The following is a 25,320-nucleotide window of genomic DNA, read 5'->3' on the forward strand; positions in this document are numbered from 1 at the left end:
GAAACTATTTAAAAATATCCTAGAAAGAATGCTAAAAGTAGGCCAACTCTCAATATTATGTCATAATAAAGAGGAGTGCTAAAGACAGTGTTTAATCTTCACAATTGCCCCACCTGCTCTGTGTGATCTAAATGGACATCAATTTCATTTGCTAATCAGCTTTAACAGTTAATTGGTGTAAATATAATGAAGTAAAAGGGAGTGTTCTGTATATCCTACTCTTTTCTGCCTCACCTGTTGTTCCGAGCATTTATAAATGTAATAGAAAAAGAGATACTGGGACAGTGTTTCTCAATGTTGAAGATGTGTAGACTTCAACTCCCAGGATTCCCCTCCTAAAAATTGCCTACATTGAGAAATACTACACCTTTCAGTAAACATTGCACAATGGCAACAACACTTATTGTAATGGTAATAAATAGATAAGCTTTTACTGATATAAGGATATGGAGATTTCTGGGTTGTCACAACTACCTTCTGCCTTTATTATAAAGTCACCTCTGGTGACACACCATAAAATCTGATATGATAATGACTCAATAATACAAAAAACCTTTTCCACCACAAATCCAAATTAGTATTCTCTGTCCTGGTATCCTAAGAAGATGCATTTGATTTCATTTCCTATTATTTGTATGCATTAAAACTCACCAGTAGAGCCATTGTCATATAATGGTTAAGGTATGTTGATCCAACCTTAAACCAGCTGCATCTTTTCAATCCAGAAAAAAAATCTACTTATTCAGATGCTATCTTCTGGCTCCTATGCTCTTTAAAACAATTTTTGGATGCTGGATCTGAACCTTTGTCCAGCGTGTATCATTTACCTCTTAATGGCTAAGACTTTTTGGAATGTCAATACAATACAATAGTAGAGTTGGAAGGGACCTCGGAGGTCTTCTAGTCCAACCCCCTGCCTAGGCAGGAAACCCTATACCGTTCCAGACAAATGGCTATCCAACATCTTCTTAAAGACTTCCAGTGTTGGGGCATTCACAACTTCTGGAGGCAAGCTGTTCCACTGATCAATTGTTCTAACTGTCAGGAAGTTTCTCCTCAGTTCTAAGTTGCTTCTCTCCTTGATTAGTTTCCACCCATTGCTTCTTGTTCTGTCCTCAGGTGCCTTGGAGAATAGCTTGACTCCCTTTTCTTTATCCCCTGAGATATTGGAATGCTGCTATCATGTCTCCCCTAGTCCTTCTTTCTCTTAAGCTAAACATACCCAGTTCCTGCAACCGTTCTTCATATGTTTTAGTCTCCAGTCCCCTAATCATCTTTGTTGCTCTTCTCTGCACTCTTTCTAGAGTCTCCACATCTTTTTTACATCGTGGCGACCAGAACTGAATGCAGTATTCCAAGTGTGGCCTTACCAAGGCATTATAAAGTGGTATTAACACTTCACGTGATCTTGATTCTATCCCTGTCAGTATCAGTATGTCAGTATCAGGAATCCTGGAAGTTATAGGACAGCGTTGAGTAAGTTGCAGTCTTTAAACTGAATATGATCCTGGATCATTTTCCCAGTCTCCTTGAGCCCTCAAAATTCTGCCATTAAAATTTAAATGAAATGACAGTTGTTTTAAGCCATATCCCTCTTTAAAGAATTAAATGTTATAACAGCCATCTCCCAACTCTTCAGCTTTGGGGGGAAAAAGCTGAAAATACTATTCTTTTCCACTCTAATAATTTCATCCCTGTGGCTCATGGAGCCTAATAATAATTGTTCAATACTGAGAACATTGGGGTAAATCAAGCAATGACTGAGGCGAGGCAGAGGCTTAACAAGCTAACCATTTATTTCTAACAAACTGAACACTAAACCTATCAGCAACAACTGACAGGCAAAAGCATGCTCTTTCCATCTGACAGTTCCATTATATAGTCAGCTGTCAAACAGCCGACCAATCTGGTTCCAGATAGCTCCCGCTCAAAAGCCGACCAATCAGGAGCTCAGTATGCGACAATAATAATAATAAAGAAATAATGCCTTCAAAGTTACCTACCCATGGGGACTTCCTCAGGAATATGGCAGATTGAAGATTTTATGCAGCTTTATGTGGCTTTATGCAGAGTTGACAGTTGCACCTAAAAACAATGAGTTGATGAATGGATCAACTCTTTTGACGGTCTCTGGAGAAAGAGAGGATATGAGATTTTTCAAAGTTCTAATGATTCTGGAGAACAGTGAGGCACAGAAGTCTTCAGCTTGAAAGGAATTCCCTTATTATGGCACAGTAAGTTTAGGATCAGTGGTGGGATTCACTTACCTTCCCTACCAGTTTGCAAATGTGAGCACACGCACTGCGTCTACACATGCACGCCACTTGCATTACGTCAGGGCAAGTAGGTGGAGCCTCCTGCAGCTGTCGCTACCAGTTCTCCCAAACTGAAGAGAACTGCTTGAATACCGCCTCTGTTCAGAATTCTTTTTGTCTCTAACCAAGTGGATGTATAACTTTTCATAGATAAAAGCTTCTGGAATTCTTACAGTGCTTTCCTTATTTATGGCTTCAACTAATCTAATAATCTCCACCAATCACCGCCTTCTCCAAATCCTAGTAGAACTCATAGATTTCCTCACTAGAAAACAGTCAGAAGAGAGGGCCGATAGTCAACTCTTAGGTGTATTATGTATCTTGATCTGGTTAACATGTTTACTATCAAAAAATTTATTAGTTTATCAACATATATAATACAGGAATACAAAGAAAAATGAAAATAATGGTAAAATAAGAGGATATATATTCACTGTAAGAATTTTCTGTATTAAGACATGAATCCTACTCCAATATTTCTTTGGTTTATCCCATGTCTCCCATAAATGGTAAAACATTCCTTCTTTACATTTATGTTTCCAACATTTGAAATACGTTTATACATTCCTGACAGCTTATCCAGTGTTAAATACCAATGATACATCATCTTATAAATTTTTTCTTTTATGTTATAATTTAATGTGAATTCTAAACTTTTCATCCACCTACTCCAATATTTCTTTGGTTTATCCCATGTCTTCTCCCATTGTTCACGCATTACATTATATCCAAAGTTCTTTGCCCATTGAATCATACAATGCTTTACATAGGCATTCTTCAAATTCAAATTCAATAACAATTTAAAAACCTGAGTAACAACACGTTCATCACTATTACACAGTAGTATATCCAATTCACTTTTCAGAAAATCCAATCCATAACTCTTTTTGTCTAGTTTAAATCTTTCATTCAATTGTAAATATGTAAACCAATGACAAACACCTTCTAATTCTAACTCCTCTTTAGATTTCAGAATAAGGTCACCATGATTGAAATCATGTTATTGTCAGCGTTCCAAATATCATGCAGAATTAAATCATTGTCCAAGGCAAAGTGATCCTTAAAACTCCAATTTAATAAGACAGGCCATAATCCACCAGTCTGGCCTTGCTACCATTTCCTTTCTAAAAAAGGCAGGAGCCACCGAAAGAGGCATCTTCACCGAGAAACTTATTTCATATTTATTCCAAACTCTTAGGATTGCATATCTAACAATGTGATTGTTAAAATTAACATTTATTTTAACTTTATCATACCATAAATGGCTGTGCCATCCAAAATTAAATTCCTCTAGCTCGAGTAACCTTTTATTTTGGAGAGTCATCCACTCTTTTAGTCAGATCAAACAACAAGCATCAACATACCATTTCAAATCTGGTAAGCCCAAACCTCCTCCTTCCTTAAGCGTCTTGCAATAATTTGTATCTAATTCTTGGTTATTTCCCTTGCCATATAAACTTAGAGATATCTATCTGCCATTGTTTACCTGAAGTATCAGTTACAGGCATTGGTAAAGTCATGAAACAAAAAAAGCATCTTTGGTAAAACATTCATCTTAATTACAGAGATTCTATCCCATAATGATAGTTGCAATTTGTCCTATCTTAATAAGTATGTTTAATATCATTTCAAAGAGGCATAAGATTATTTTGAGGTCTGGTTAACATGTTTGAAGAAGATTCCTGTGTAATTCCCTAATTTTCTGAGAGTTTGTGGTTTAGAAATGAAATGAAATGAGAAAAAGAGAGTAAGCAAGTTGACTCAAGGCAGGGTATGCATTCCTGATATTCAGGAACCATTACCTAGGCTTGTGATGGCGAACCTATCGCACATGTGCCACAGGTGGCATGTGGAGCTATCTCTGCGGGCACATGAGCCGTCACCCAGGTCAGCTCCACTGTGCATATGTGCGCGCCTCCTGCGGGCTAGCTGATTTTGGGGTCTCTGCTGGGAGACCCCTGTGCATGCACAGGGGTGGAGGATCGCACGTACAAGCATGGGGTAGGGGTGGGGGTTGCACCCATGCATGGGGGTGGGGTGGGCAGGGGGCATTGAATTAGGGGCATCGGCACACATGCACGCATGCACTATAGCCAAAGATATGCCATCACTGACCTAGGCAAAAAGGGTTGAATCATTTTTTTAAGTCAAGAGTGAGGGGAAAAACATTTGGAAACAGCTCAGGCAGATACCTCCAAAATTCATTATGAGTGTCAGACCCCTCCCAGATTGTTTAGGAAAGAAAGGTGTTTAGGAAAAAAAGACCCTCAACGCCATTCATAGTGAAAGGTATACTGTTATTAAAGCCAAGTGGTTACAGCATAGGAAAAGCCAGATCTGAAAGTTCCTGCATAAACCTGGTAAATTTCCCTTCTCCCAGGTCCTCCCCCTGGGCCATCTTGCTAGTGTTCAACAAAGTTCCAATTAATTGTTTTGTTAACAGTTCTACAGTTTGGCGTCTCTTTGGTGGGCATTCATATTCCTTTCTCATGCCTGTGTCCTTGGACCATGCAACTGTTGTCTCTGGTTGGCATTTTTGCTTCCTGTTATGGTAGGCTGCCATTGAAGTGAGGCAAAGTGGCGTGATGGCAAATCTGACAGTGAGATACAATACAATCAGACTCACCAGATTCTATAATTACAATCAGTCTCAATAAAAGTAGCTTTAGTTTTCCTGTGGAGTTGCTTTCCTGATCTAAACTAGTTAGTGGGGCTGATCATGAAGGATAGACGTTATTCCTTGGAGAATTGGGTTTTGGAAGGAATTGCACTGTTAACCAACAGCCCCACCTTTTCAGTAATATTGTCCAAGGAATTTTGCAGTAATATAAGCCTGTCTTTTCTTGTATGGCGTGCATTGTAATCACAGTGTCCTTGACTGGATCCCACACTTCTTAGATCTTTTTTCTTCGGTATGGTGGAGACAATGTTCTCCCTTGGAGTGAGGGGCATCTCTCTTACACAGGAAATACCTTTAAAGTTTGATTTTCAGAAGCTCCACATTTTGGAACAATCCATTCAAGGGTCCTCTTCCCCACTCTAGGGAAAGTTAACATGTTAGATTCCTGCAAGATCTTCTAAATTAACAGCCTCCATCTGTACACTGTAACCAGCATAGTCTGTATGATAAGTTGTTGACATCACTAAGAGGCAAATGCACAAGAAAGTCCCAATCATCTGGGCTATAATTATTGCCAAAGTTGAAAGTTAAGTCCTCATGCCTCCTCAGCCGTTGCATCAATTCCTGCATAAGTGAAGTTCTCAAATAATGCCATGTTCACATATGCCTGGCAAAGGAGAAACAGAATCATATTAAAGGCTACTCAGTAGGGAGATTTCTTCTCATCCTTTGAAATTACATTTTCCTCCTAGTTTTGATTACAGACTAACTGATAATAGTAACTCACTATTTTGCCTTACACTGAGATATTGCTAAAAGTAAACTCTGTACCATGTCTTGGGACAATTGCTTGATATAATCCTATTGGTTTATACTTCCAAGGGTTACCTGTATCCAGTGGTGGGTTTCAAAATTTTTTAGAACATCTTCTGTAGGTGTGGCCTGCTTTGTGGGAGTGGCTTGCCGGCCATGTGACCGTGTGGGAGTGGCTTGCCAGCCATGTGACCATGTGGGAGTGGCTTGCCAGCCATGTGACTGGGTGGGCGTGGCCAACTTGTAAAATGTGGTGAAACACTTAACAATACTCTTGCTTAGCAACCAAAATGTTGCCTCAGAAACGCTGGCATTTGAAGCACACAAGTCTTAAAGCTGTCAAGTTACAAGACCCTTGCACCCCTAACTCTTTAGAAAAAAAAACCCAAGCCTGTTCAAATTTGACAGCTTTAAGACTTGTGGACTTCAACTCCCAGAATTCCTCCTCTCGCTCTTCATCTTGATGATGTGCGGACGGCAGAGGGAGGGAGCTGGAACCGGTTCTAAACGGCACTGTAGATTTGTGGAACCTCTTCTATAGAAGAGGTTAGAACTGGCAGGAACCCACTCTTGCCTGTATCCCATCATTTTGAAGCAAATTGAGAGATACAGTTGACATTGTGTCTTTTTCCACTGAAGGTTGTGAAAATAGTACCTTGGCTATTCTACTGGTAACATTGGGCACTGCTATCTGATTATAAATACTTCAGAGGTCACAGCAATTGTTTAAATCACATTAGGATTATCTTTTGATATCAATACCTTTCTAGCTTCTAGCATGCGAATGAGCTGCACTGAGATCTGAGCAAACGGTGGACGTTCATATGGCCGGTCCCGCCAGCATTGACGCATTAATTCATACCTGCAGGAGGAAATCATGAATTAAAAACATCAGGAAGGACAAAACATTGAGGGAAGAGGAAATGCCAGGATGGTCTACCCTGGAAGATTAGTACGGGTAGTCCGTGATTTATAACCACAATTCAGCCCAACATTTCTGTTGTTAAATGAGACATTTGTTAAGTGAGTTTTGTCCCATTGTATGACCTTTTTTGCCACCTTTGTTAAGTGAATCACTGCAGATGATAAGTTAGTAAACTGATTGTTAAGTGAATCTGGATTCCCCCTTGAGTTTGCTTGTTAAAAGGTTGCATGAGGTGACATGTCCCTGGGACAGAGCAGTGGTCATAAGTATGAACCAATTGCCAAGCTTCTGAATTTTGTTCACATGATCAAGGGGCTGTTACAAAGGCTGTAAGTGTGAAAAATGGCCATAAGTGACTTTTTTCAGTGCCATTCTAACCTTGAACAGTCACTAAATGAACTGTTGTAAGTTGAGGACTACCTGAAGTTCTCTTTATCATTTCCACAGAATGAAATAATGAGAAATTATTGAAAACCAAGACCTGGTCTGCCAGGTACCACCAATGGAATATGGTTAAATATGCACTATACATTCAAAGGTAGAGAATGAAATAGGCAGGAAGTGGATATTTTGAACAGGGCCTCCACTTACACTTCATCATCACAATTGAGAGGTTTCTCCATGCGGTATCCTTGCGGCAGCTTTTCATAAAGTTCAGCACATGTCATGCCACAGTATGGTGTCCCTCCTAGCAAGGGGAAAGACAGACCAGACAAAATGCCATATTTACCCATTTGGGAGTATAATGCATATGTATAGCAGCCTTTAATTACCAGGACAAAGCTGGTATCTGAATGCTTTCATCTCTTGCAGAACTGTTCATTTCTATATTAGTCCCATCTTATCTTTTATCTCCATCCAGTGAAAAGTGCAATGTTGTTGAACATATCCAAGCAACAAGCATGAGATGGGATGCTAAATAGGAACTTGTATAAACGTTGTCTTCTCCCTCACGAGAATCCTCAGATTGTTCACATTTTGTGTTTGCTTCCAAAATGAATGTTTTGATCTGATTACTTCATCTTGCTGAGACAAAATGAAAGAGTTTTCTTGCCACAGAGAAAAGCTTGAGGAAGTGGAACGTATGAGAAGAACAAGCTGTACAAAGCAGTGTGGGGCCCAAGTAGGATGCAGACTATGGAAGGACAATTAAGGGAACAAAGTCCAACCTGTTCCCAATAGATAGGAACTTACCCAGGCTCACAATTTCCCACAAAAGGACCCCAAAAGACCACCTGCAACAGAAAGATAAGTTAGGATGTGGGCTGTGGGCCTTTAGTACATTTAGCTTAGAAATAGAATGTGTTAGTTTTTTACGTTTTATTTTGGTTTTGGTTCCTTACTTAATCTACAAAGGAAAAGAAAATATTAAAAAGTCAGTACCTCCTGTTTACGAATTGCAAGTAATTTTATATGTCTTTCAACATCTAAACACTTGCTGGATGTCAGCTCCTATAAGTTCTAGCTAGCATGAACAATCCACCTAGAATATTGCTAGTTGGAAATGCTTGAATCAAACATTGGCCACAACATACTATTATGTCAGTTGAGAAAAGGATCAAAAGACTTTGTGGAAGATTGAGCATTGCCTACTATTCGAAATCTGAGGTGAACCCTGTTTCCAAAGGATAGGATACTCACACATCACTCTTAGTTGTGTATACGCTGTAATTCAAGGATTCAATGGCCATCCAACGAACTGGTAAACGTCCCTGAATTCAGAAACAGGGGAAGAAGGAGAGACAACAAAGACAAAGATATGGAACACTCTTGCCTTCAAAATGGAAAAGAAGCCTGGGCAATGTGGGAGAGTGTTACTCTAATTCCCACTTTGCTGTGATTCTCTACCAAACTTTACCATTGTCTTCTTTACATAAACTTCTTCTCCTCGGGACAAACCAAAATCTGCAATCTTGGAGGTCAAGTTTTCACCAACCAGTATATTTCTGGCAGCCAGATCTCGATGGATAAACTAGGAAAGAGGCAACAATAATAAGTCATATATCTAGTGGGAGAGAATGCCACTGTTTTACAGGCAACGACAACACTCACAGGTTCTACTATGAATGGACTCGAATTCCTTGGTGCATCTCATACCTAAATTTCTCAAGGATTTCTTTGAAAATGCAAGACCATCTGTGATTCAAAATTCTAGTTCATTCAGTTCTAATTCATACTACGACAATACTCAGTTGCTCCTAGCTCTTAAAATTCCCAATAATTCCTTCTGAAAACACTTGTACTATTCTAGTCCTGTGAAGTCATTCTCTAGGATGGTCACAGTTCTACCATTCTGTGTTTGTGAAACACAGCAGAAACAGAAACTAGATACGCAAATAACTGATCAGGGACTCCAGAGAGTCGGGCTGCTTGGCATACAGACCTGTTTTTCACTCAGATATTGCATGCCTTTGGATACATCAGATGCAAACTGCAAGAGCTGCTGGGATGTGAGGGTGGAGGCCGTCCCATGCTCTCTGGCAAAGGCAGGATCTGTCTCTAACACTCGGCTTTTGCGTAGGAAGTCTAGCAAATTCCCATAAGGTGCATATTCAATAGCGATGTATAGGTAACCTAGAAGGTTAAGCCAAAGCCTGTCAAACTGTATCATCTCAATACCTCAAGCACTTGTAATTATAATAACACATGTATGGTTGATCCTTTTATTAATGTTTCCCAACCACTCAAACATTCTTTGATTGAGCCAGCTGCTGTAACCTCAACTGCTTTTCTTCATAACCAGCTCAGTTCCCAGCACATTTAAACGAAGTTTCAACATTCCATTCAAATCACATTTCAACAAATTAGGAAGGGAACAAAAAGTGATCCAACCACTCAATAGTGCCAAGTGAAACATGATCTTTTTTTACAAATTTGATTATTTGTGTTCGGCTCTGTACAGATTCAAAATAACAGTGAATACGGCAGGTGGAGAAGTTTGTAGCCCTTGCAATTGTTTGCCTCTTCCCCTCCCCTTCCTCCACCCAGAATATAAAGACAGGAAATATTTGAAAAGTGTAACTTTTGCCAAAGCATTGGTTAAAAGGGGTTGAAACTAGTGCACCTAAGATATTCACTGTTTTCTTAGTTTGTACAGTATTTACAAAATTATGTCATATTTAGTATTTATCTTTTGATAGTACTCATATGCAGTTCATCTTCCTTTATGCTTTTAGAGGAGAGAGAGAGAGAGAGAGAGAGAGAGAGAGAGAGAGAGAGAGAGAGAGAGAGAGAGAGATGCTAATTGATTGTGTGCTGCTCCCTGGTGGTCAGTATATTTGTGATTGTTTCAGCTTCTTTTCACTTAGAAATGTATTGAAATAAAAAGTTTAGACATGGGTGCTGTGCATAGACATGTTTGCTTTAACATACTTCATTGTATATATTAAAATGCATTTGCAGTTTTAATGTCATGTAATACCAGTGTGAAGAGATGGTTTGGACTGTTTTCTTTTGCTGGTCTATCAATTTTATGCAGCAGGACTTGTGTGGAAGGTATTTGCTTCAGGAGACACGTCCTTCTGCCTTGTCACATCTGTTAAATATTAGACAGTGCCATTCTGGGCCAATCAGTTGATCTTTCTCAGGTAGCATTTTGTTCGTACTGATGCTGTCTATAGTGTAAGATCATTTAGGGAGGTCCTACTTAAGAACCACCCTTGTGTGAGGTGGATGGATGTATCTGTAGGCAATGGTGGGATTCAATTTTTTTTACTATTGGTTCTGTGGGTGGGACTTGGTGGGCGTGGCAGGGGAAGGTTACTGCAAAATCCCCATTTACTCCGGATCAGCTGGAACTCAGGAGGCAGAGAATAGATGGGGGCGGGGCTAATCAGAGGTGGTATTTACCGGTTCTCCAAACTACTCAAAATTTCCACTACCGGTTCTCCAGAACTGGTCAGAACCTGCTGAATACCACCTCTGGATGTAGGTTAGAAGGCTGGTTTTCCTGAATCAGAGTTCTGGGGGAAGAATGTTGCACTGAAGGCATCTTTTGAAAGCAGGGCTGAGGACATAGTGAAGAATGAGAAATCATTTTTCTTTCCTCTCCTCTTTTCTGAATTTTCTATTTCCTGTTTTTATTCTTTTGGATTTTCAGGTTATATTAATTTTTATCTGTTTAATTGTCATGTTTAAATAAAATTACTATTAAAAGAGATGAAGAAAGGAAGAAATATTAATGGCCATGTAGGAGATTATTTTTTAAAAAAAAAAATCATTATTTTTTGTCTCTGCAGCCATAGATAACATTATCAACCAATATGCTCTATTTTGGGAGGGGAAAAAAAGCAGACAAATGGAAATAATGATAAGTACTGAAAATCATTTTTTAAAATTTTTCTCTTAATCTATGTTGTGGTGATTTAGGCTGTGCATGGCTGGCTCAGGAATTCTGGGAGTTGAAGTCCATAAGTCATCAAAGTCAGAAAGTCAGAAAGGGCCATGGTTCCCAATCCTGATCTAAATGCAGAGATTATTTTATTTTGAGTCATTGACACTCACCCTTGTTCTCACAGGCTCCCAGCAAGTTGATGATATTGGGATGGTGCCCAAGTTTGCAAAGAACTTCAAGTTCTCCAGCAAAATCCCGGTGATCATTCTCAGAGGCAAATTCTGAAATATAGATGAGAATGCCAATTTTGTCAAATTCAGTGAGGAAAGCTAGCCTGAGGATTACAGCAGAGCCCCCCCCCTTTTTTTTTTTTAATTGATGTGGTCGTAAATCTGCCCATTTGGTGGAAAAGATTCTCAGCTCATAGCCCCTGGCATCTTCAGGTTGAATAGTCACAACTATTCCTCTTGTCTCACAATCAGCAGAAAATATGCGTGCATAAGTTGTACTATTCTCATGGCTCAGTAAAGATGCCTGCAAGAGCTTCTTTAAGGTAGTTTAAGGTAGCACAAGTTAAGAAAAGATATTGGTGGATTTCCTGCCAATAGAAAGAGAAAAAAAACCCAGCAATTACTGTTAATAACATAGGTTGAGGGTGACGAGGAAGAAGAAAATTCTAAGCAGAAGGTTTGGTTATCTATCAAAACGTGATCAATGAGTGGGTGGCAAGGATTATAGTAAACTAGCAGAGGAGCTTTGTAAGCAGGGGATTTAATAAAAATACCCCCTCCCCCACAAATTAAAGCCCTTCATTTGGTAGGCTTACAGGCATTAGGGGTGGGAAGTGGAGTCTTTCCCTGCCAGGTTTCTAACTATGTTGATAGGTTCTAGGGATCTGGGCCATTAGAGATCTGGCAGGGGGGGAAAACCTCACCACTGTCATTCCTCTTAAGCCATGGCAACTTGCTCAAACAGCTGCTTGGGCTGGGAAAGTTGGCAGTAGAAGTGAGGAGAGAAGACTTTTTACTTGCCAGGTGTCCAATTCCACAGTCCTATCCTGTATGATCAGAAATGTGGCAGATACAGGGAGGGGGGGGGGATCCCAGTTTGAAAGAGGGAAGCTCTTCCACTGACGCATGCAGAATAGCTCTGCAAAAAATTCAATTGCAGGAGGGGAGTGGGTGTGTCTATAGCAGTCCTGAGCAGACCCCAGCCCCTGATCATATAATCAACTGCATCATCAATGAGGCACTTAGAATTATTTTATGGTACCGCAGATCCTTGGGGGAAGAGAGAGAACACAGTACGGCTGAATTTAAGCTGCCTTCGCTAGGCTGGGGAATGAAATAAAGGCCGTCAGAATATGTCCTTCAAAAACAACCAGCAATGCATTGTTGGGTCATGATGTGCAGGATATGAAGATGAGCTCATTCTGTATCAGAATTATCAGGACTGAGCTAGATCGATATATCTTGTTATCTGATTTGGCATAAAGCATCACATATATTATTTTCAGATTAATTACATGATATAAAATGTAATTTTATAATAATGTAATATATACTTTTATTTGATATATCTGTACCTAATGTGTAATTAAATCTAGATCATAATAAGGGTAGGATAACCTTATGCCTTCCCCATCCCCTTGTTTATAATTTTTACACACATCCTACATTGGTCGGTTTTTCTGATTTTTTACAACTCTGCTCTTTTCTAGGTTAAGTTAATCTAGAAGACATTCTTTCAATGACCCATTTTTATACTGAGTATTTTCCACCTTCTTTTATTTTCAGCTATGGAGGTTGGGCTAGAACATTCCTTAGACTGCTATGAAAATAGAAAAGTTTTGGCAATATTAGTTACAATCATTCGGGAGAATGAAGACTTGTTACATCTATATGTTATATCCACATCAGTGGTGGGATTCAAATTTTTTTAATACCGGTTCTGTGGGCGTGGCTTTGTGAGCATGGCTTTGTGGGCGTGGCAGGGAAAGGATACTGCAAAATCCCCATTCCCTCCCCAATCCTGGGGGAAGGTTAGTGCAAAATCCCCTCTCCCTCCCCACCCCACTAACCTGCTTTCCAGCTCCGTTCTCCTGTTCAGGGCAACAAAAGAAGATCAGCTGGGAGGCAGCAGGGGCAGGGCCATCCTATTTGCCAGTTCTCCGAACTACTCAAAATTTCCGCTATCGGTTCTCCAGAACCTGTCAGAACTGGCTGAATACCACCTCTGATCCGCATGGCTACATTTTACAATGCAATATGAAATCAGCTGCGACTGAGTGGCTTCCTAAGCTTCTCATTCTGTGAGAGCAAAGAAACAAATGTGTTTCCATACTACTGTCAGTCTTTGAGGGAGGACATATCCGGAAACAGACATTTCCTGAACTCCATTGTTATATGGGTAGTGTTTCTCAAACATGGACAACTTCAAGATGTGTAGATTTCAATCCCCAGCGTACAGGCTGACGAATTTTGGGATGTTCACACATCTTAAAGTTGTGAAAGCTGTTGTTATATATAAGGTATAATAATAGGATCTTGAAAGACTTGCAGTATCTCTCTTTCTGTCCTATAGCCGAGACTCAGAAGATGGTGGCTGTTCTTAGGTGGCAGAGTCTGAAGGTTAAAGCTTTTGAAAAAGGCTGAAGGTTTGATCTTTCACTATCCAGCTGTCTTTCAGGAGGGCAGTAAACGCTAGTTTATTCTACAGGGTCTTTTGAAAATAATAGATCGTCCGCATTTAGGCACAGCTATCTAGGATTTTGCTTTTTAATCTTGTGTTCTGAAGGAATTGTTTCTTCATAGTGTTGCGGTAATTTTTCTGTTTTGCTTGTTTCATCTTTACCTTTTTTATAATTATTAAGCCCTTTATGGAGTAGGACAGTATTTAAAAATGGTTAATAAGTAAATGAATAATTAGTAACTAAATGATTCTCTAGTTTCTGACATAGATTTGGCTTTGAGGAGAGGAATTGTTATGAAACCAGTTTCGTCTATTTAACTATGTGATGCACATATATTCTAAATATCAATGATTTTATAGCCTCAGTTACCCTTTAATTTGTCCTCTCCTTGCACAGAGGAACCCCCTTGGACTCCTCTGTGCAAGGAGAGGCTGGTGCATCTGCTATCTGATAGCAGTGGCGTAGCGTGGGGGGTGCAGGGGGGCCGGCCGCACCGGGCGCAACATCTGGGGGGGCGCGCGCTCGCACTCGCAGCTCTGACGATGCCATAGGTCCCTTCTCCGATCCGGTTCAGCTTCTCGAACTCCTTGACGCTCCGGCATCTTCCCAGCTGGAAGGAGAGCTGGTGAGAAGGCCGTTTCTGCGGCTTGGGGGCGCGGGGGGGGGGGGAAGCAGCCGGTGTGTGTGTGTCGGGATGGGCTTGGGGAGCAGCTCCTGCCTGGATGCAGCACCGGCGCCCGGCAGGTGAGCGCGGACTACACACCCCAGCCCGGGCTCTTGCTCCGCCATGCTCTTCCCTCCGCCACCTCCCGCTTCCGCACAGGCCAGCTGGAAGGGGTGGGCCAAGAAAGCCTGCTGGGTCGCCCCTGCCCGGCCCCGCCTGCCAGCCAGGAGGGCTTGCTTCGTTCCTGGCCACTGACGCTCTTCTCCGAACAGGGGCGATGGGCACCTGGGCAGCCCTTGCCTGGTGCAATTGGAGGGAGGGGGCTCACCAGCCTCCCGGCCCCACAAGGCAGTCAGTCTATTCCTTCTTTCCTCAAAAGCAGGGACCTCCCCCCTCGCCTGGATCCAACTCCATGCCAAGAAGCCTCTTACTCACTTTAGGAAGTGAAGAAATTCTAAAAGTAGGGTTGCTGCACCTGAAATTATAGCCCCAATATTAATTGATCTGTGCAGGTACAGTTCTGTTCTTGACTTACTGCATTTAACAAACACAAATATTGGAAGAGAAGTTACAGATCCCTCATTTACCTCTGGCTAAGCTTTGCCATTCCTCCTTCTCTTCCCCCACCTCCAAATGTGGCCATGAAGGTGGATTTCCATTTATGGGGGGTGGGGAGGAAATATAGCCCCCTAGGAAATATAAAAATGCTTCTTGCTCCTGACGGTCAAAAGAAGGCTGGGAGACCAAGAGGGAAGGCATGGGGGGGTGTGCTAAAAACTGCATGGACCTCTCACATTCTGTTGGGAGAATTTCCTGGGTTCCAAGGAAAGAAAACACAAAAAAACAGTTGCTTGGAAAGAAGTTCCCTATTTTATTCGGGTCTAAAATTGTTCAAAGCTTGTTTCTAGCTGACAACAGACTGGCACATCAGCAAGTTTTATATACCTTTTTTAGCCTTTGGTGTGAGTGAAATACGTTTTTATGACCACGAGAAAGCAGGAAATATTTTTATAGTTAAAGGAAATATTCTGCTTGTTACCTTCTTTATCAGCAGAAACTTTAATAACTGCATAACATTCCCCATTGGAGGGAAGCCTCTCATTTCAGCCAAATACAAAAGGCACCGGCAGTTTTAAAATTTCACACACCTCCGCTCCCTTTGCAGGTGCAAAGCAACCAAGGACGTCAGTGGCTGAAAGCTCATCACCCGGCCTGCAGCCCTCTTGGAGTCCACTTAGCCGACCGTTATTGACCCTGCGCCCGCACGGCGTTCAGACGAGACTCCAAGGGCATATCTGGGATGTATCTGCACGCAACACTCCCCAGACACGCATCCGGGGTCTCGTCTGAATGCATGGCCGACCCGTATGTGCACAGGGTCAAGGCTACCGCCGCGAGCAGGGTCGCATCGGGGGTGCGGAAAGAGGGTGCGTGGCAGCTGGTCTGAGACCGGGTTGGAGTCTCCAGGGGACTTCCAAACCCGTCATCCCCAGCCAGCCAATAGCGCTGCCTGGCAGTGGCATAGCGTGGGGGGTGCAGGGAGGGCCGGCCGCACTGGGCGCAACATCTTAGGGGGCGCAAATTACTTGCCTTGCCCCGGGTGCTGACAACCCACGCTACGCCACTGTCTGATAGGGGAAAATCTTGCATTGTATAGGAAGAATTTGTATTTATGTTGTTGTTATTAACATTTCTCTCATGATCTCCAGCTAAGACTGGGTATGTCTAGCTTAAGAGAAAGAAGGACTAGGGGAGACATGATAGCATTGTTCCAATATCTCAGGGGTTGCCACAAAGAAGAGGGAATCAAACTATTCTCCAAGGCACCTGAGGGTAGAACAAGAAGCAATGGGTGGAAACTAATCAAGGAGAGAAGCAACTTAGAACTGAGGAGAAACTTCCTGACAGTTAGAACAATTAATCAGTGGAACAGCTTGCCTCCAGAAGTTGTGAATGCCCCAACACTGGAAGTCTTTAAGAAGATGTTGGATAGCCATCTGTCTGAAATGGTATAGGGTTTCCTGCCTAGGCAGGGGGTTGGACTAGAAGACCTCCAAGGTCCCTTCCAACTCTACTATTGTATTGTATTATTGTATTGTATTGTATTGTATTGTAAGAGGTCAGAAATCAGAGCTGGGGGTCTAATCATTCAACCATTCCGCTAAAGAGGGAAGGTCCCAAAGGTGCTTTTTAAAGAGGCAACTGGACTTTCTGGCTTTTCTTTGAAGATGTTTCGCTTCTCATCCAAGGAGCTTCTTTAGCTGAAGAAGAAATGTCTTTAAAAAAAAACCCAGAAAGTCCAGTTGCGTTTTTTAAAAAAATCATCTTTGGGACAACCATGACTTGGATGCCTGAGACTATCCATAGACATTTAGAGAGGGAAGTTATCCAATAGCCTTAATAGTCATCTCACCTTTCAGCATCTTGATGGCAGCATTCATTCTCAGGCCATCTTTCTTGATCATGGCTCGGATGACTTGTCCAAAGTTCCCTTCGCCTATCATGTCTTCAAACTTGATGTCTTCCCACTCCAGGATGGGATAGCTGAGCGGCTCAGGCTGTGGTTTGGGCCGGCGGGTCAGGGTCAGGGTGCCCGAGTTGAATTGCAGAATAGTTTCTTCTCCCTGTGAGAGGATTTGGGGAGAGAATAGTTTCAGGTAACCCTGCAGACCAGACAGGCCAGCAGCATGGGGATCAGGGGTGAGTTCTGGCTGGCTTTATTGCTGGTTTGCTTGTGCATGTGTGTGTGCTGGATGCACATTTCAATTAAAATTGTTCTGCACATGCGCAGAACTCAAAAGCAAGATGGCGGTGGCGACAGCAAACGGGGAACCAGTTCAGGGGCGTGGCAGGCCTGGGTCGCTGCTGGTTCCAGTGACCCACGCCACCATACCACTACCAGTTCAGCTGAACCGGTCCAAACTGGTAGGAACCCACCTCTGATGGGGATACAAGTCTCAAAGTGCCAAAGAGTGAGGATGCTGATGGAAAGGAGTCAAGATCATTGGAGAAGTGAAGGTGAATGGGCCAGGGACAGTTGCACTTACTGAGCCAGACTGGTAGGTAAAGGTGCGGCGGCGATGAAAACAATTCTTCTTGATGAGGAAAAGCGCCAGGAGAGCAAACAATATGGTCAGGCAGGTGACAGAGACAGAGCCTACAATGGCTAATATCAATTGCTGGTCCATGAGAGTTGGAGGCAATTTTTTACTTTGTAGGGTAGGCACTTGACTCAGGGCTCCTGTAGGACAGAAATAAAATGACAGGATTTGTGGTACACACCCAGCAAACAGCACAATAAAGATGGCTTTTTTGCTACTTGTGGGTTCTTAAGTTATCCTGCCTCCAGGCTAAATTTGCCAAGATTGTTGCCATTGCTTGTTTGGAGAACAAAAACTTTATCTGCCAATATTCTCCCCCTTCCAATTTTTCATTGCACCATCCAACCAAATAAGCTTTTGGCCCACTCACCATCGCCCAGGATTTCAGCTCTAGCAGGCTGGCTCCATTCGCCCAGTACGTAAGACTTGGCTCGCACCCGAAACTGGTAGATTGTGCTGGCATTAAGCCCTGTGATAATCTTTGAGGTATCCCTGCCATTCTCTGTGTCTATCCATTGTGGATCATTGCTGCCTCCCAGCTGCTGCACCTCTACAATGTATTTGTTGATGCCTCCATTAGAGTATTCAGGAGCTAGCCAGGATAGCCTGATGGAGTTATCAGCGAGGGGGTTCACCAAGAGAGAGCGTGGCGATGAGGGTCCTGAGAGAGGAGGCAAATGGCACAGCTGTTAGCTCTGCAATTGATCTTTTTGGCCTGGAATATATTTTGGCCCTGCTGTGCCACAATCATCTAGGCACTTGAGACCCTCTATTAGGGATTAGCAAATGGGTAGTTCTCAACTTACAACATTTGTTTAGTGCCATTGGAAGTTACAATGGCACTGAAAAAAGCGCTTATCATTGGTTTTCACACTGATGGCCTTTGCAGCATCCCCAAGGTCAGGTGATCAAAATTTCAGTGCTTGGCAACTGGCATGTATTTATGACAGTTGCTTTGTCCTGGGATCATGGGATGGGATCACCATTTGTAACCTTCCCAGATGGCTTCTGACAAGTAAAGTCAACGGGGGAAGCCAGATTCAGTTAACAACTGCAGTGATTCACTTAACAACTGTGACAAAAAGGTCATTAAAATGGGGCAAAAATCACATAACAATTGCCTTGCTTGGTGACAGAAATTTTGGACGCAATTGTGCTCGTATGTCGAGGACTATAGAAGATTCATTTAAGAATTTAATTTTGTGGTTGGCTCTCCAATCCAGTACATTTTTTTGCTATTTCTCAACATTACTAAAATATGTAGAATAATCTTCAGATCCAAAGATAATCCAAGAGTTATCGAAAGTGTTTAAACTAGCTGAGATATGTCATTTATCCTTTTATATTTAAAGGCCTGGAGTGCTTCTGAGAGCTCTGGGCTTTTTGCAATGTAGTGACTTGTTTCCCAGCAATTCTTGAAATGGCCATGGAACCAGGCAACATTCCTGCACCAATCTTCTAGTCTTTGAAGAGCCAGAGTTGCTGTAACCACATCAGACTTTTGAAAATATTTAGAAGTGTTTAAAAAGATATAAAATTTAAGTATTGAGAATAAGTGCAATCTTTACATGTTCTTATTACAGACTATATACACTAGCTCCTTGATGGCAAACCTATGGCACGCATGCCAGAGGTGGCACACAGAGCCCTCTCTGTGGGCACGTGCGCCGTCGTCAGCTGCTCTTCTGGTTTCCGATGTGCACATGTGCGCCAGGCAGCTGGTCTTTATGGGCGCCAGAGTACCAAAAGTGGCCAAAAACAGGCTGTTTTGGGGGCTGTTTTCAGGTTGTTTTGGGGGCATTTTCAGGCTGTATTATGGGTCTTTGGGGGGGCTGTTTTTCCAGCTGTTTTCAGGCTGTTTTTCGGATCATTTTTGAGCCATTTTGGGCTATTTTTCGGCCCATTTTCTGGCTGTTTTTGCCCCCCCCAAAAAAACAGCCAAAAACAAGGCCAAAAAATGCCCAAAAACCAGGCATGTGCACACTGGCCAACTGTTGTTCGGGTTTCCGGTGCTCTGGCACGCACAAAGACCAGCTGACTGGTGCGCATGTGCGTGCCGGAAATGCAAACATCAGCTGGCCAGCATGCACATGGTATTTGGGTTTCCAGCGCTCCAGCATTTGCACATGCATGCATGTACATGCACATTCTGGTTTAGGCACTCGGTGCCAAAAAGGTTCGCCATCACTGCACAAGCTTAATGATCCTATCATGGAACTGCTGCAGATTTTACACAAAATTCACCTGCTGAGTCAGGGGGCATCCTAGTTGAGAGGGATTTGATCAACATGGTTGTCATAGTGGAATACAATGAACACTTTATGATACCCTCAGCTTCCTATAACAAAACAGGAAATCCAAAGAAATCACTGCACAAGACATCTTGTGTTGCATGACTGATGGCTTTAAAAAAATCCAAATTCCTTCCCACTGCAGATTAAGATAGATGATAAATAACTGGATAGATAAACAGATAGGCAGACAGACAGAGATCAGTGAGAAGAAATTTGGATTTTTTAAAGGCCATCTATAGTCAAAATCTGGCATATTTTAAAAACCTGTGATATAATATTTATATTGTATAAGGAATCACTTGGATTATATTGAGTACCCCGCTCCAGAAGATCCTGTTCATTTTAGAAATGACAGATTTGTTACCTTTACTGTTGATCTTGAATGTATGGAGATCAGATGGTGGTCCCAAACTGGTACAGTGATAGACCATTACTTCTAGGTAATAGTCTTCCTTGAACTTTAGATTTGGAATATATGCTGACTGCACAATCATGGAAGTAACGTTTTCTTGATGAACAAGCTCTTTGGCTGCATCATAGAGACGGACAAGAAATCCAGACCCCACATTGTCAGTTTTGGGCAAATTCCAGTTTACGTGTAGATTGTTGCTCCCTTCAACAGATGAACGTTCAATTACAGGTTTGGCTGTTGGCTCTATATGAAATAGAGAAATATATAAATCCATCAGTCTGATTCATTTCTAAATAGCACAAAGTAGCAAGAAATTCTGGATTCCTCCATCCTGAAGTTTGTGTAGAATTCTCTTCTCAATGGTTTGTAATGCAGCACCCAATTACACTAGCTATTTCTACAATGTCAATAGTATAATAGTTGCTGTACCAAACTTCAGGAAGTCACTATCCCTGCCCCAAAGAGGATCAAAAATACCACCACGAGTTGCAAGGCATTTTCTTTTCCAGCAATCAGAGAAGGTAATGCTAGCTGAGAAGCATCTTGTGTGCACCCTATATATTTCGTCAATCCCATTTAGCACCTTTTCCTTATTCTCTTCTAATGCATCCACTAAGATCTCTGCAATCTTTTCCACCAGGTTCTTCCCCTGTTCACGAATTTTGAGGGTGACAACTCATCTCCTCTTACTCAAAATGTAATATCCTGCAGATGCAATCAGATTCAAGCAGAAATTCATTCCACAACTTAAAATGAAGAAAATAGCAGATTTGGGACAATTAGCCAATGTCTGACTTTGTCATAGTGACTTACTAAATTGCTCCATTTCTGTCACTTTCTCTGCTGTCATGAGCTGCAATTTTCTGGGCAATAATGTGGAACTGGTTTGTTATTACCTTCGTCCAGATTTTTTTTTAAATTCCCAGGTTATCCTAATGATCAATCGAAATGCTGTGCCAGTGGTATCGATAGAGAATATTTGCCGTTCAAGGTTCAAATGAGGAGTCCTTGGTGCTTTCTGAGCTTGGTTGTTTTCTTGCAGACGTTTCATTGACAATGTTACCTAGATTGAGTAATGAAATATCTGCAAGAAAACAATCAAGCTCAGAGAGCACCAAGGACCCCTCAAATACCAGTTGTATCTGATCCTGTAAAGCTTTTCAAAATTAGCCAATTTGGGTAGGTGCCAAACTGCCAAATTGAAAATGCTAGCATATATTTAAAAAGAGGATTAAAGCAAATTCAAAGAGCTTGGATCTACATTAATAAAAAAATTGGTTCCAAGCCAGAACAAATAGATTCTCTTTTTTTGCACAACTTGTACATGATTGCTCCTGAGAACATATGATGACAAAATAAAATGCAAAATAAAGCCAACACCCATTGATAAATTTGATTTTTTCTCTTTCTCTTATATCTTTAATCTCTAATCTCATAATCTTTCTCACTCTCTCCCACCCTAAAACTATAGATCTGAGGAACAAATGCTAAGCACTTACCTTTGCAATCTGTTGCCATGATAGCACTTGGGCCTGTGGCACCTTCTCCTCCCTCTCCGGGGCGTGTTAGCTGAACCTTTACAATATAGGCTGTGACAGGTCGCAGGTTCATCAGTGTGATGTTCTGGATGTTATCAACTGCTGATCAGTATAGAAGCCATTAATTCATGGATTTCATATAAGGGTTCTGCTTTATCTATTTTCTATTACAAAAAGCTCAATGGGAAGAACCATGTAACTGGGATTGATAGCTCTCTGCTCCACCCAAGAATAATCAATTTTCTGTTACGATCTACTGCAGAGACAAACATCATTAGCCTAGGTCAGGGGTGTCAAACTCACATCGTCACGGGGTGGTCACATGATGTATCAGAACTTTTCCCCCCAGAGGTGGGTTGCCAATTTTTTTACTATTGTTTCGGGTGCGCATGCACAGAAGCATCCAGGCAGGTGGGCGGAGCCTCCCATTACTGCTACTACCGGTTCGACTGATCTGGGCCAAACCAGCAACACCCACCTCTGTTTTCCCCCCTTCGTTAAACTGGGCATGGTGTGGCCAGCGCATGATGCATTTGGCCCACAGGCTATGATTTTGACAGCCCTAGGCTAGGTTCTTTGAAGTGTTCTGTGAGGAATAATATATATTATTCAGTTCTTGTTTATATTGCTAAATATAACTTGCAATTTCATGACTGGCTGAGCAGACAATCTAGAACTTGGAATCTCCTAGTTTTTTTGTCTAGATCAGTGGTTCTCAACCTTCCCAATGCTGCGACCCTTTAATACAGTTCCTCATGTTGTGGTGACCCCCAACCATAAAATTGATGTCTCGGTTCCTAAGACCATCAAAAATATGTTTTTTCCGATGGTCTTAGGCGGCCCCTGTGAAAGGGTCGTTCAACCCACAAAGGCGTCCCAACCACAGGTTGAGAACCACTGGTCTATATAGCTAGGAAGAAGTATAGCCAAAGTAGATGCAGGATTAGACACAAAGGAATATTTAGTAGACATTTGTAGTGAAGAAAAAGGGTGAGGAAGCTATTTGATTATTCTTCTGGTCTACTTCAAGAAATGCTTTAGATGGCTGGAGAACCATCTTCAGAATTAATGCAAAAAGCTGCTGGGAAACAGATTAGCAATAATATTCTCCATATTGTTTTTCTTCTGGGGAAAGAAACCTGTGCTGGTTCCAAGGAAAACAAGGATGTTTGGATGTTTAGCAACTTGCTGCTTTGAACTGATTTGAGACTACAGGCAGTCCTCAACTTACAACCATTCAGGTAGTGACCATTTGAAGTTACAATTGCATTAAAAAAAGTTTTTCACGCTTATGACTGTGGCAGCATCCCCATGGTCACGTGATCCAAATTTGGATGCTTGGCAACTGGTTCACATTTATGACAGTTGCAGTGTCCTGGGATAGTGTGATCACCTTTTGTGACCTTCTGAGAGGCAACGTCCAGGGGGAAGCCAAATTCACTTACAGCCATGTTACTAACTTAACAAACTACAATGATTCACTTAACAACTGTGACAAGAAAGGTAATAAAATATGGCAAAATGTATTTAACTGTCTCACTTGGCAACAGATATTTTGGGCTCAATTGCGGTCATAAGTTGAGGACTACCTGTATTTGCATGTTTGAGTTCTGTGAGGAAACAAGATACTGAGATACTACTCTTTACAGAAGGTAAAGTCTATAAGGCAGTGGTTCTCAAATAGTGGGGCGCCCCCCCCAGGGGGGGCGTGAGGCTCCGTAAAGGGGGGCGCGAAGGCTCCCTTTCCATCTGGGTGCAACGGCGGCGACGAAGGCGGCGGACTGGAGTTTCCCGCCAAGGTTGCCTGTCCGACCAGCCCCCGCTGGCTCCTGGCTGAGGGAGGAGCTGCGTTCCGAAGGCTTCAGGGACCGTCCGAGGCTTCCCTGATGCCTTCGGAGCGCTTAAAACGACCGCGCTGCTGGAGCAACCCTGGCGCTTCGGGGACGAGCCCCGCCAAATTGAGCCGGACCCAGACAGATCTCGATAGCCTGCAAGAAGAGGTAGAGGCAGCGTGGCTCCTGCCTGCTCAGCCTCTGTGCCCAGTTTGGCTTCTGCCTGGCCCGACCCTCGCTTTTCCTCTGGCCGAAGGCACATCCTCTCTTCCAGGAGGGCCATGCCTGGGTGGTTGCCTCTCGCTCAGAGGAAGGCTTTGCTTCTGGGAAACAGAAATACGAGGCAGCTTTTCCACTGGGGTCTCTACATATTATAGGACTAGATCGGTTCTCAAAGGTTTTAGCCTGGGGGTCTCTTTGATTTTTAAAAAGTGATTGAGGACACCAAAAAGCTTTGATGTGTGTGGGTTATATCACTGATGTGTAGTATGTTAGAAATTAAAACCGAGAAATGTTAAAAATATTTATTTATAAAATACTCTGCCATCCCCCTGAAAGAGTACGGTAAACCATACTTTGAGAATCACTGCTCTAGATAAACCTTGAATTTCATTCTGTAGGGCCCTTGTTACCAATTTTAAAATAAGATATTTACTGCATTTCCCATCATTTTCTCACAGAATTGCGATGAATTACTTATGGATAAATGTTTATTGTATAAAATAAGAGGTGTTTAATAAGGATACAGTGTTATGCAGAGGTGTACTTATAACAATTTTATAGACAAATGATACTATTTACAGTCGCGCGGGGGGCGCGAAATGTTTTCTTCTTCCTAGGGGGGGCATGACAGAAAATAATTGAGAACCACTGCTATAAGGTAACCTTAGGTTAGAAAATCTCTTTAATTGGAATGAGAGATAAATAACAGAATGGAAGGATTGGAAGGGATCTGAAAGTCCAGTTCCAACCAACATATGGAGGATATGTCATAAAAAGTCATTCCAGATACAACAAATTCCTTACCTTCAATAGATGACCAGCTACTTCCAATTTGGGGTTTATATAGGACTTTGATGGAGATGAGGGGTCCATCACCTGCAATAGGCCCCACAGGGGATATCACCAGCTGTTGGCTCTTCTTGGCCAGAAGTTTGGGAGGGTATAATGGCACTGGAGGCACTAAAGGAGAGAACGGTTGGAGAATTGATGAGTACAAAAAAGGTACGATTGTATCTCCTGCTTTGATGGAAAAATTGCTTGATCAAAAAAGACCTGGATCAGTAATTTCTCAAATCACCGTCTCTTGGACTATACTTGGCACAATCCTTCTAACAATCTTTACCTTGATTTAAAATCCAATAATAATTTCCTTTGTTTGGGAACTAATACTTCAATAAAATAGCAACCTTTCCTTAATAACCATCCTTTGCCTGGATAAGTGTTAGTGGAAAGAAGCTACAGATAGTCCTCTTAAATAGAGAACAATCAGAATAGAACAAAGCTTAGAAACTTTGGGAAAAATATGTTATCTTTCTGCATCTCAGAAGCAGAAGATGAGCATTAACTGTGATGTGTCACTACCTGTTCTGCCTTCTCACCTTTTACAGTAACTTTGAACTTGCCACTGTCCTGTCCCCCGGTAGTAGAGACACGGCATTCCCAGAGGCCAGAGTCAGAAGAGACCACTTGTGACACTTGAAACTCACAGGTTGTCATGTCCTTTTCCATGATGGCTTTTGTGGGCTAAGGGGAGACAATAACACCATCATATCTCGCCA

The 25,320-nt window shown here is 42.1% G+C and overlaps 1 protein-coding gene across 3 annotated transcripts in view; it reads right to left on the bottom strand.

Annotated features, from left to right (window-relative positions):
• Positions 1-3,399: 3,399 nt before the first annotated feature.
• Positions 3,400-25,320, bottom strand: part of TIE1 (tyrosine kinase with immunoglobulin like and EGF like domains 1) — a 46,351-nt gene continuing 24,430 nt past the window's right edge. The window contains exons 9-23 of one of the 3 annotated variants that reach the window (XM_081946128.1): positions 25,141-25,285; positions 24,566-24,721; positions 21,669-21,809; positions 20,122-20,412; positions 17,834-18,124; positions 17,410-17,603; positions 16,776-16,986; positions 11,177-11,287; positions 9,057-9,247; positions 8,532-8,645; positions 8,315-8,385; positions 7,868-7,908; positions 7,265-7,361; positions 6,511-6,610; positions 3,400-5,602 (exon numbers count right to left, since the gene is read on the bottom strand). In XM_081946128.1, coding sequence (XP_081802254.1) covers positions 5,531-5,602; positions 6,511-6,610; positions 7,265-7,361; positions 7,868-7,908; positions 8,315-8,385; positions 8,532-8,645; positions 9,057-9,247; positions 11,177-11,287; positions 16,776-16,986; positions 17,410-17,603; positions 17,834-18,124; positions 20,122-20,412; positions 21,669-21,809; positions 24,566-24,721; positions 25,141-25,285 — 2,226 coding nt within the window. In that variant the 3' untranslated portion in view covers positions 3,400-5,530. The remainder of the gene's footprint in view (positions 5,603-6,510; positions 6,611-7,264; positions 7,362-7,867; positions 7,909-8,314; positions 8,386-8,531; positions 8,646-9,056; positions 9,248-11,176; positions 11,288-16,775; positions 16,987-17,409; positions 17,604-17,833; positions 18,125-20,121; positions 20,413-21,668; positions 21,810-24,565; positions 24,722-25,140; positions 25,286-25,320) is intronic. The other 2 variants (XM_081946129.1, XM_081946130.1) reach the window with 2 other exon arrangements.

This window comes from Natrix helvetica (genome assembly GCF_964273705.1).
Source record: "Natrix helvetica genome assembly, chromosome: 3".
Classification (NCBI taxonomy): domain Eukaryota; kingdom Metazoa; phylum Chordata; class Lepidosauria; order Squamata; family Natricidae; genus Natrix; species Natrix helvetica.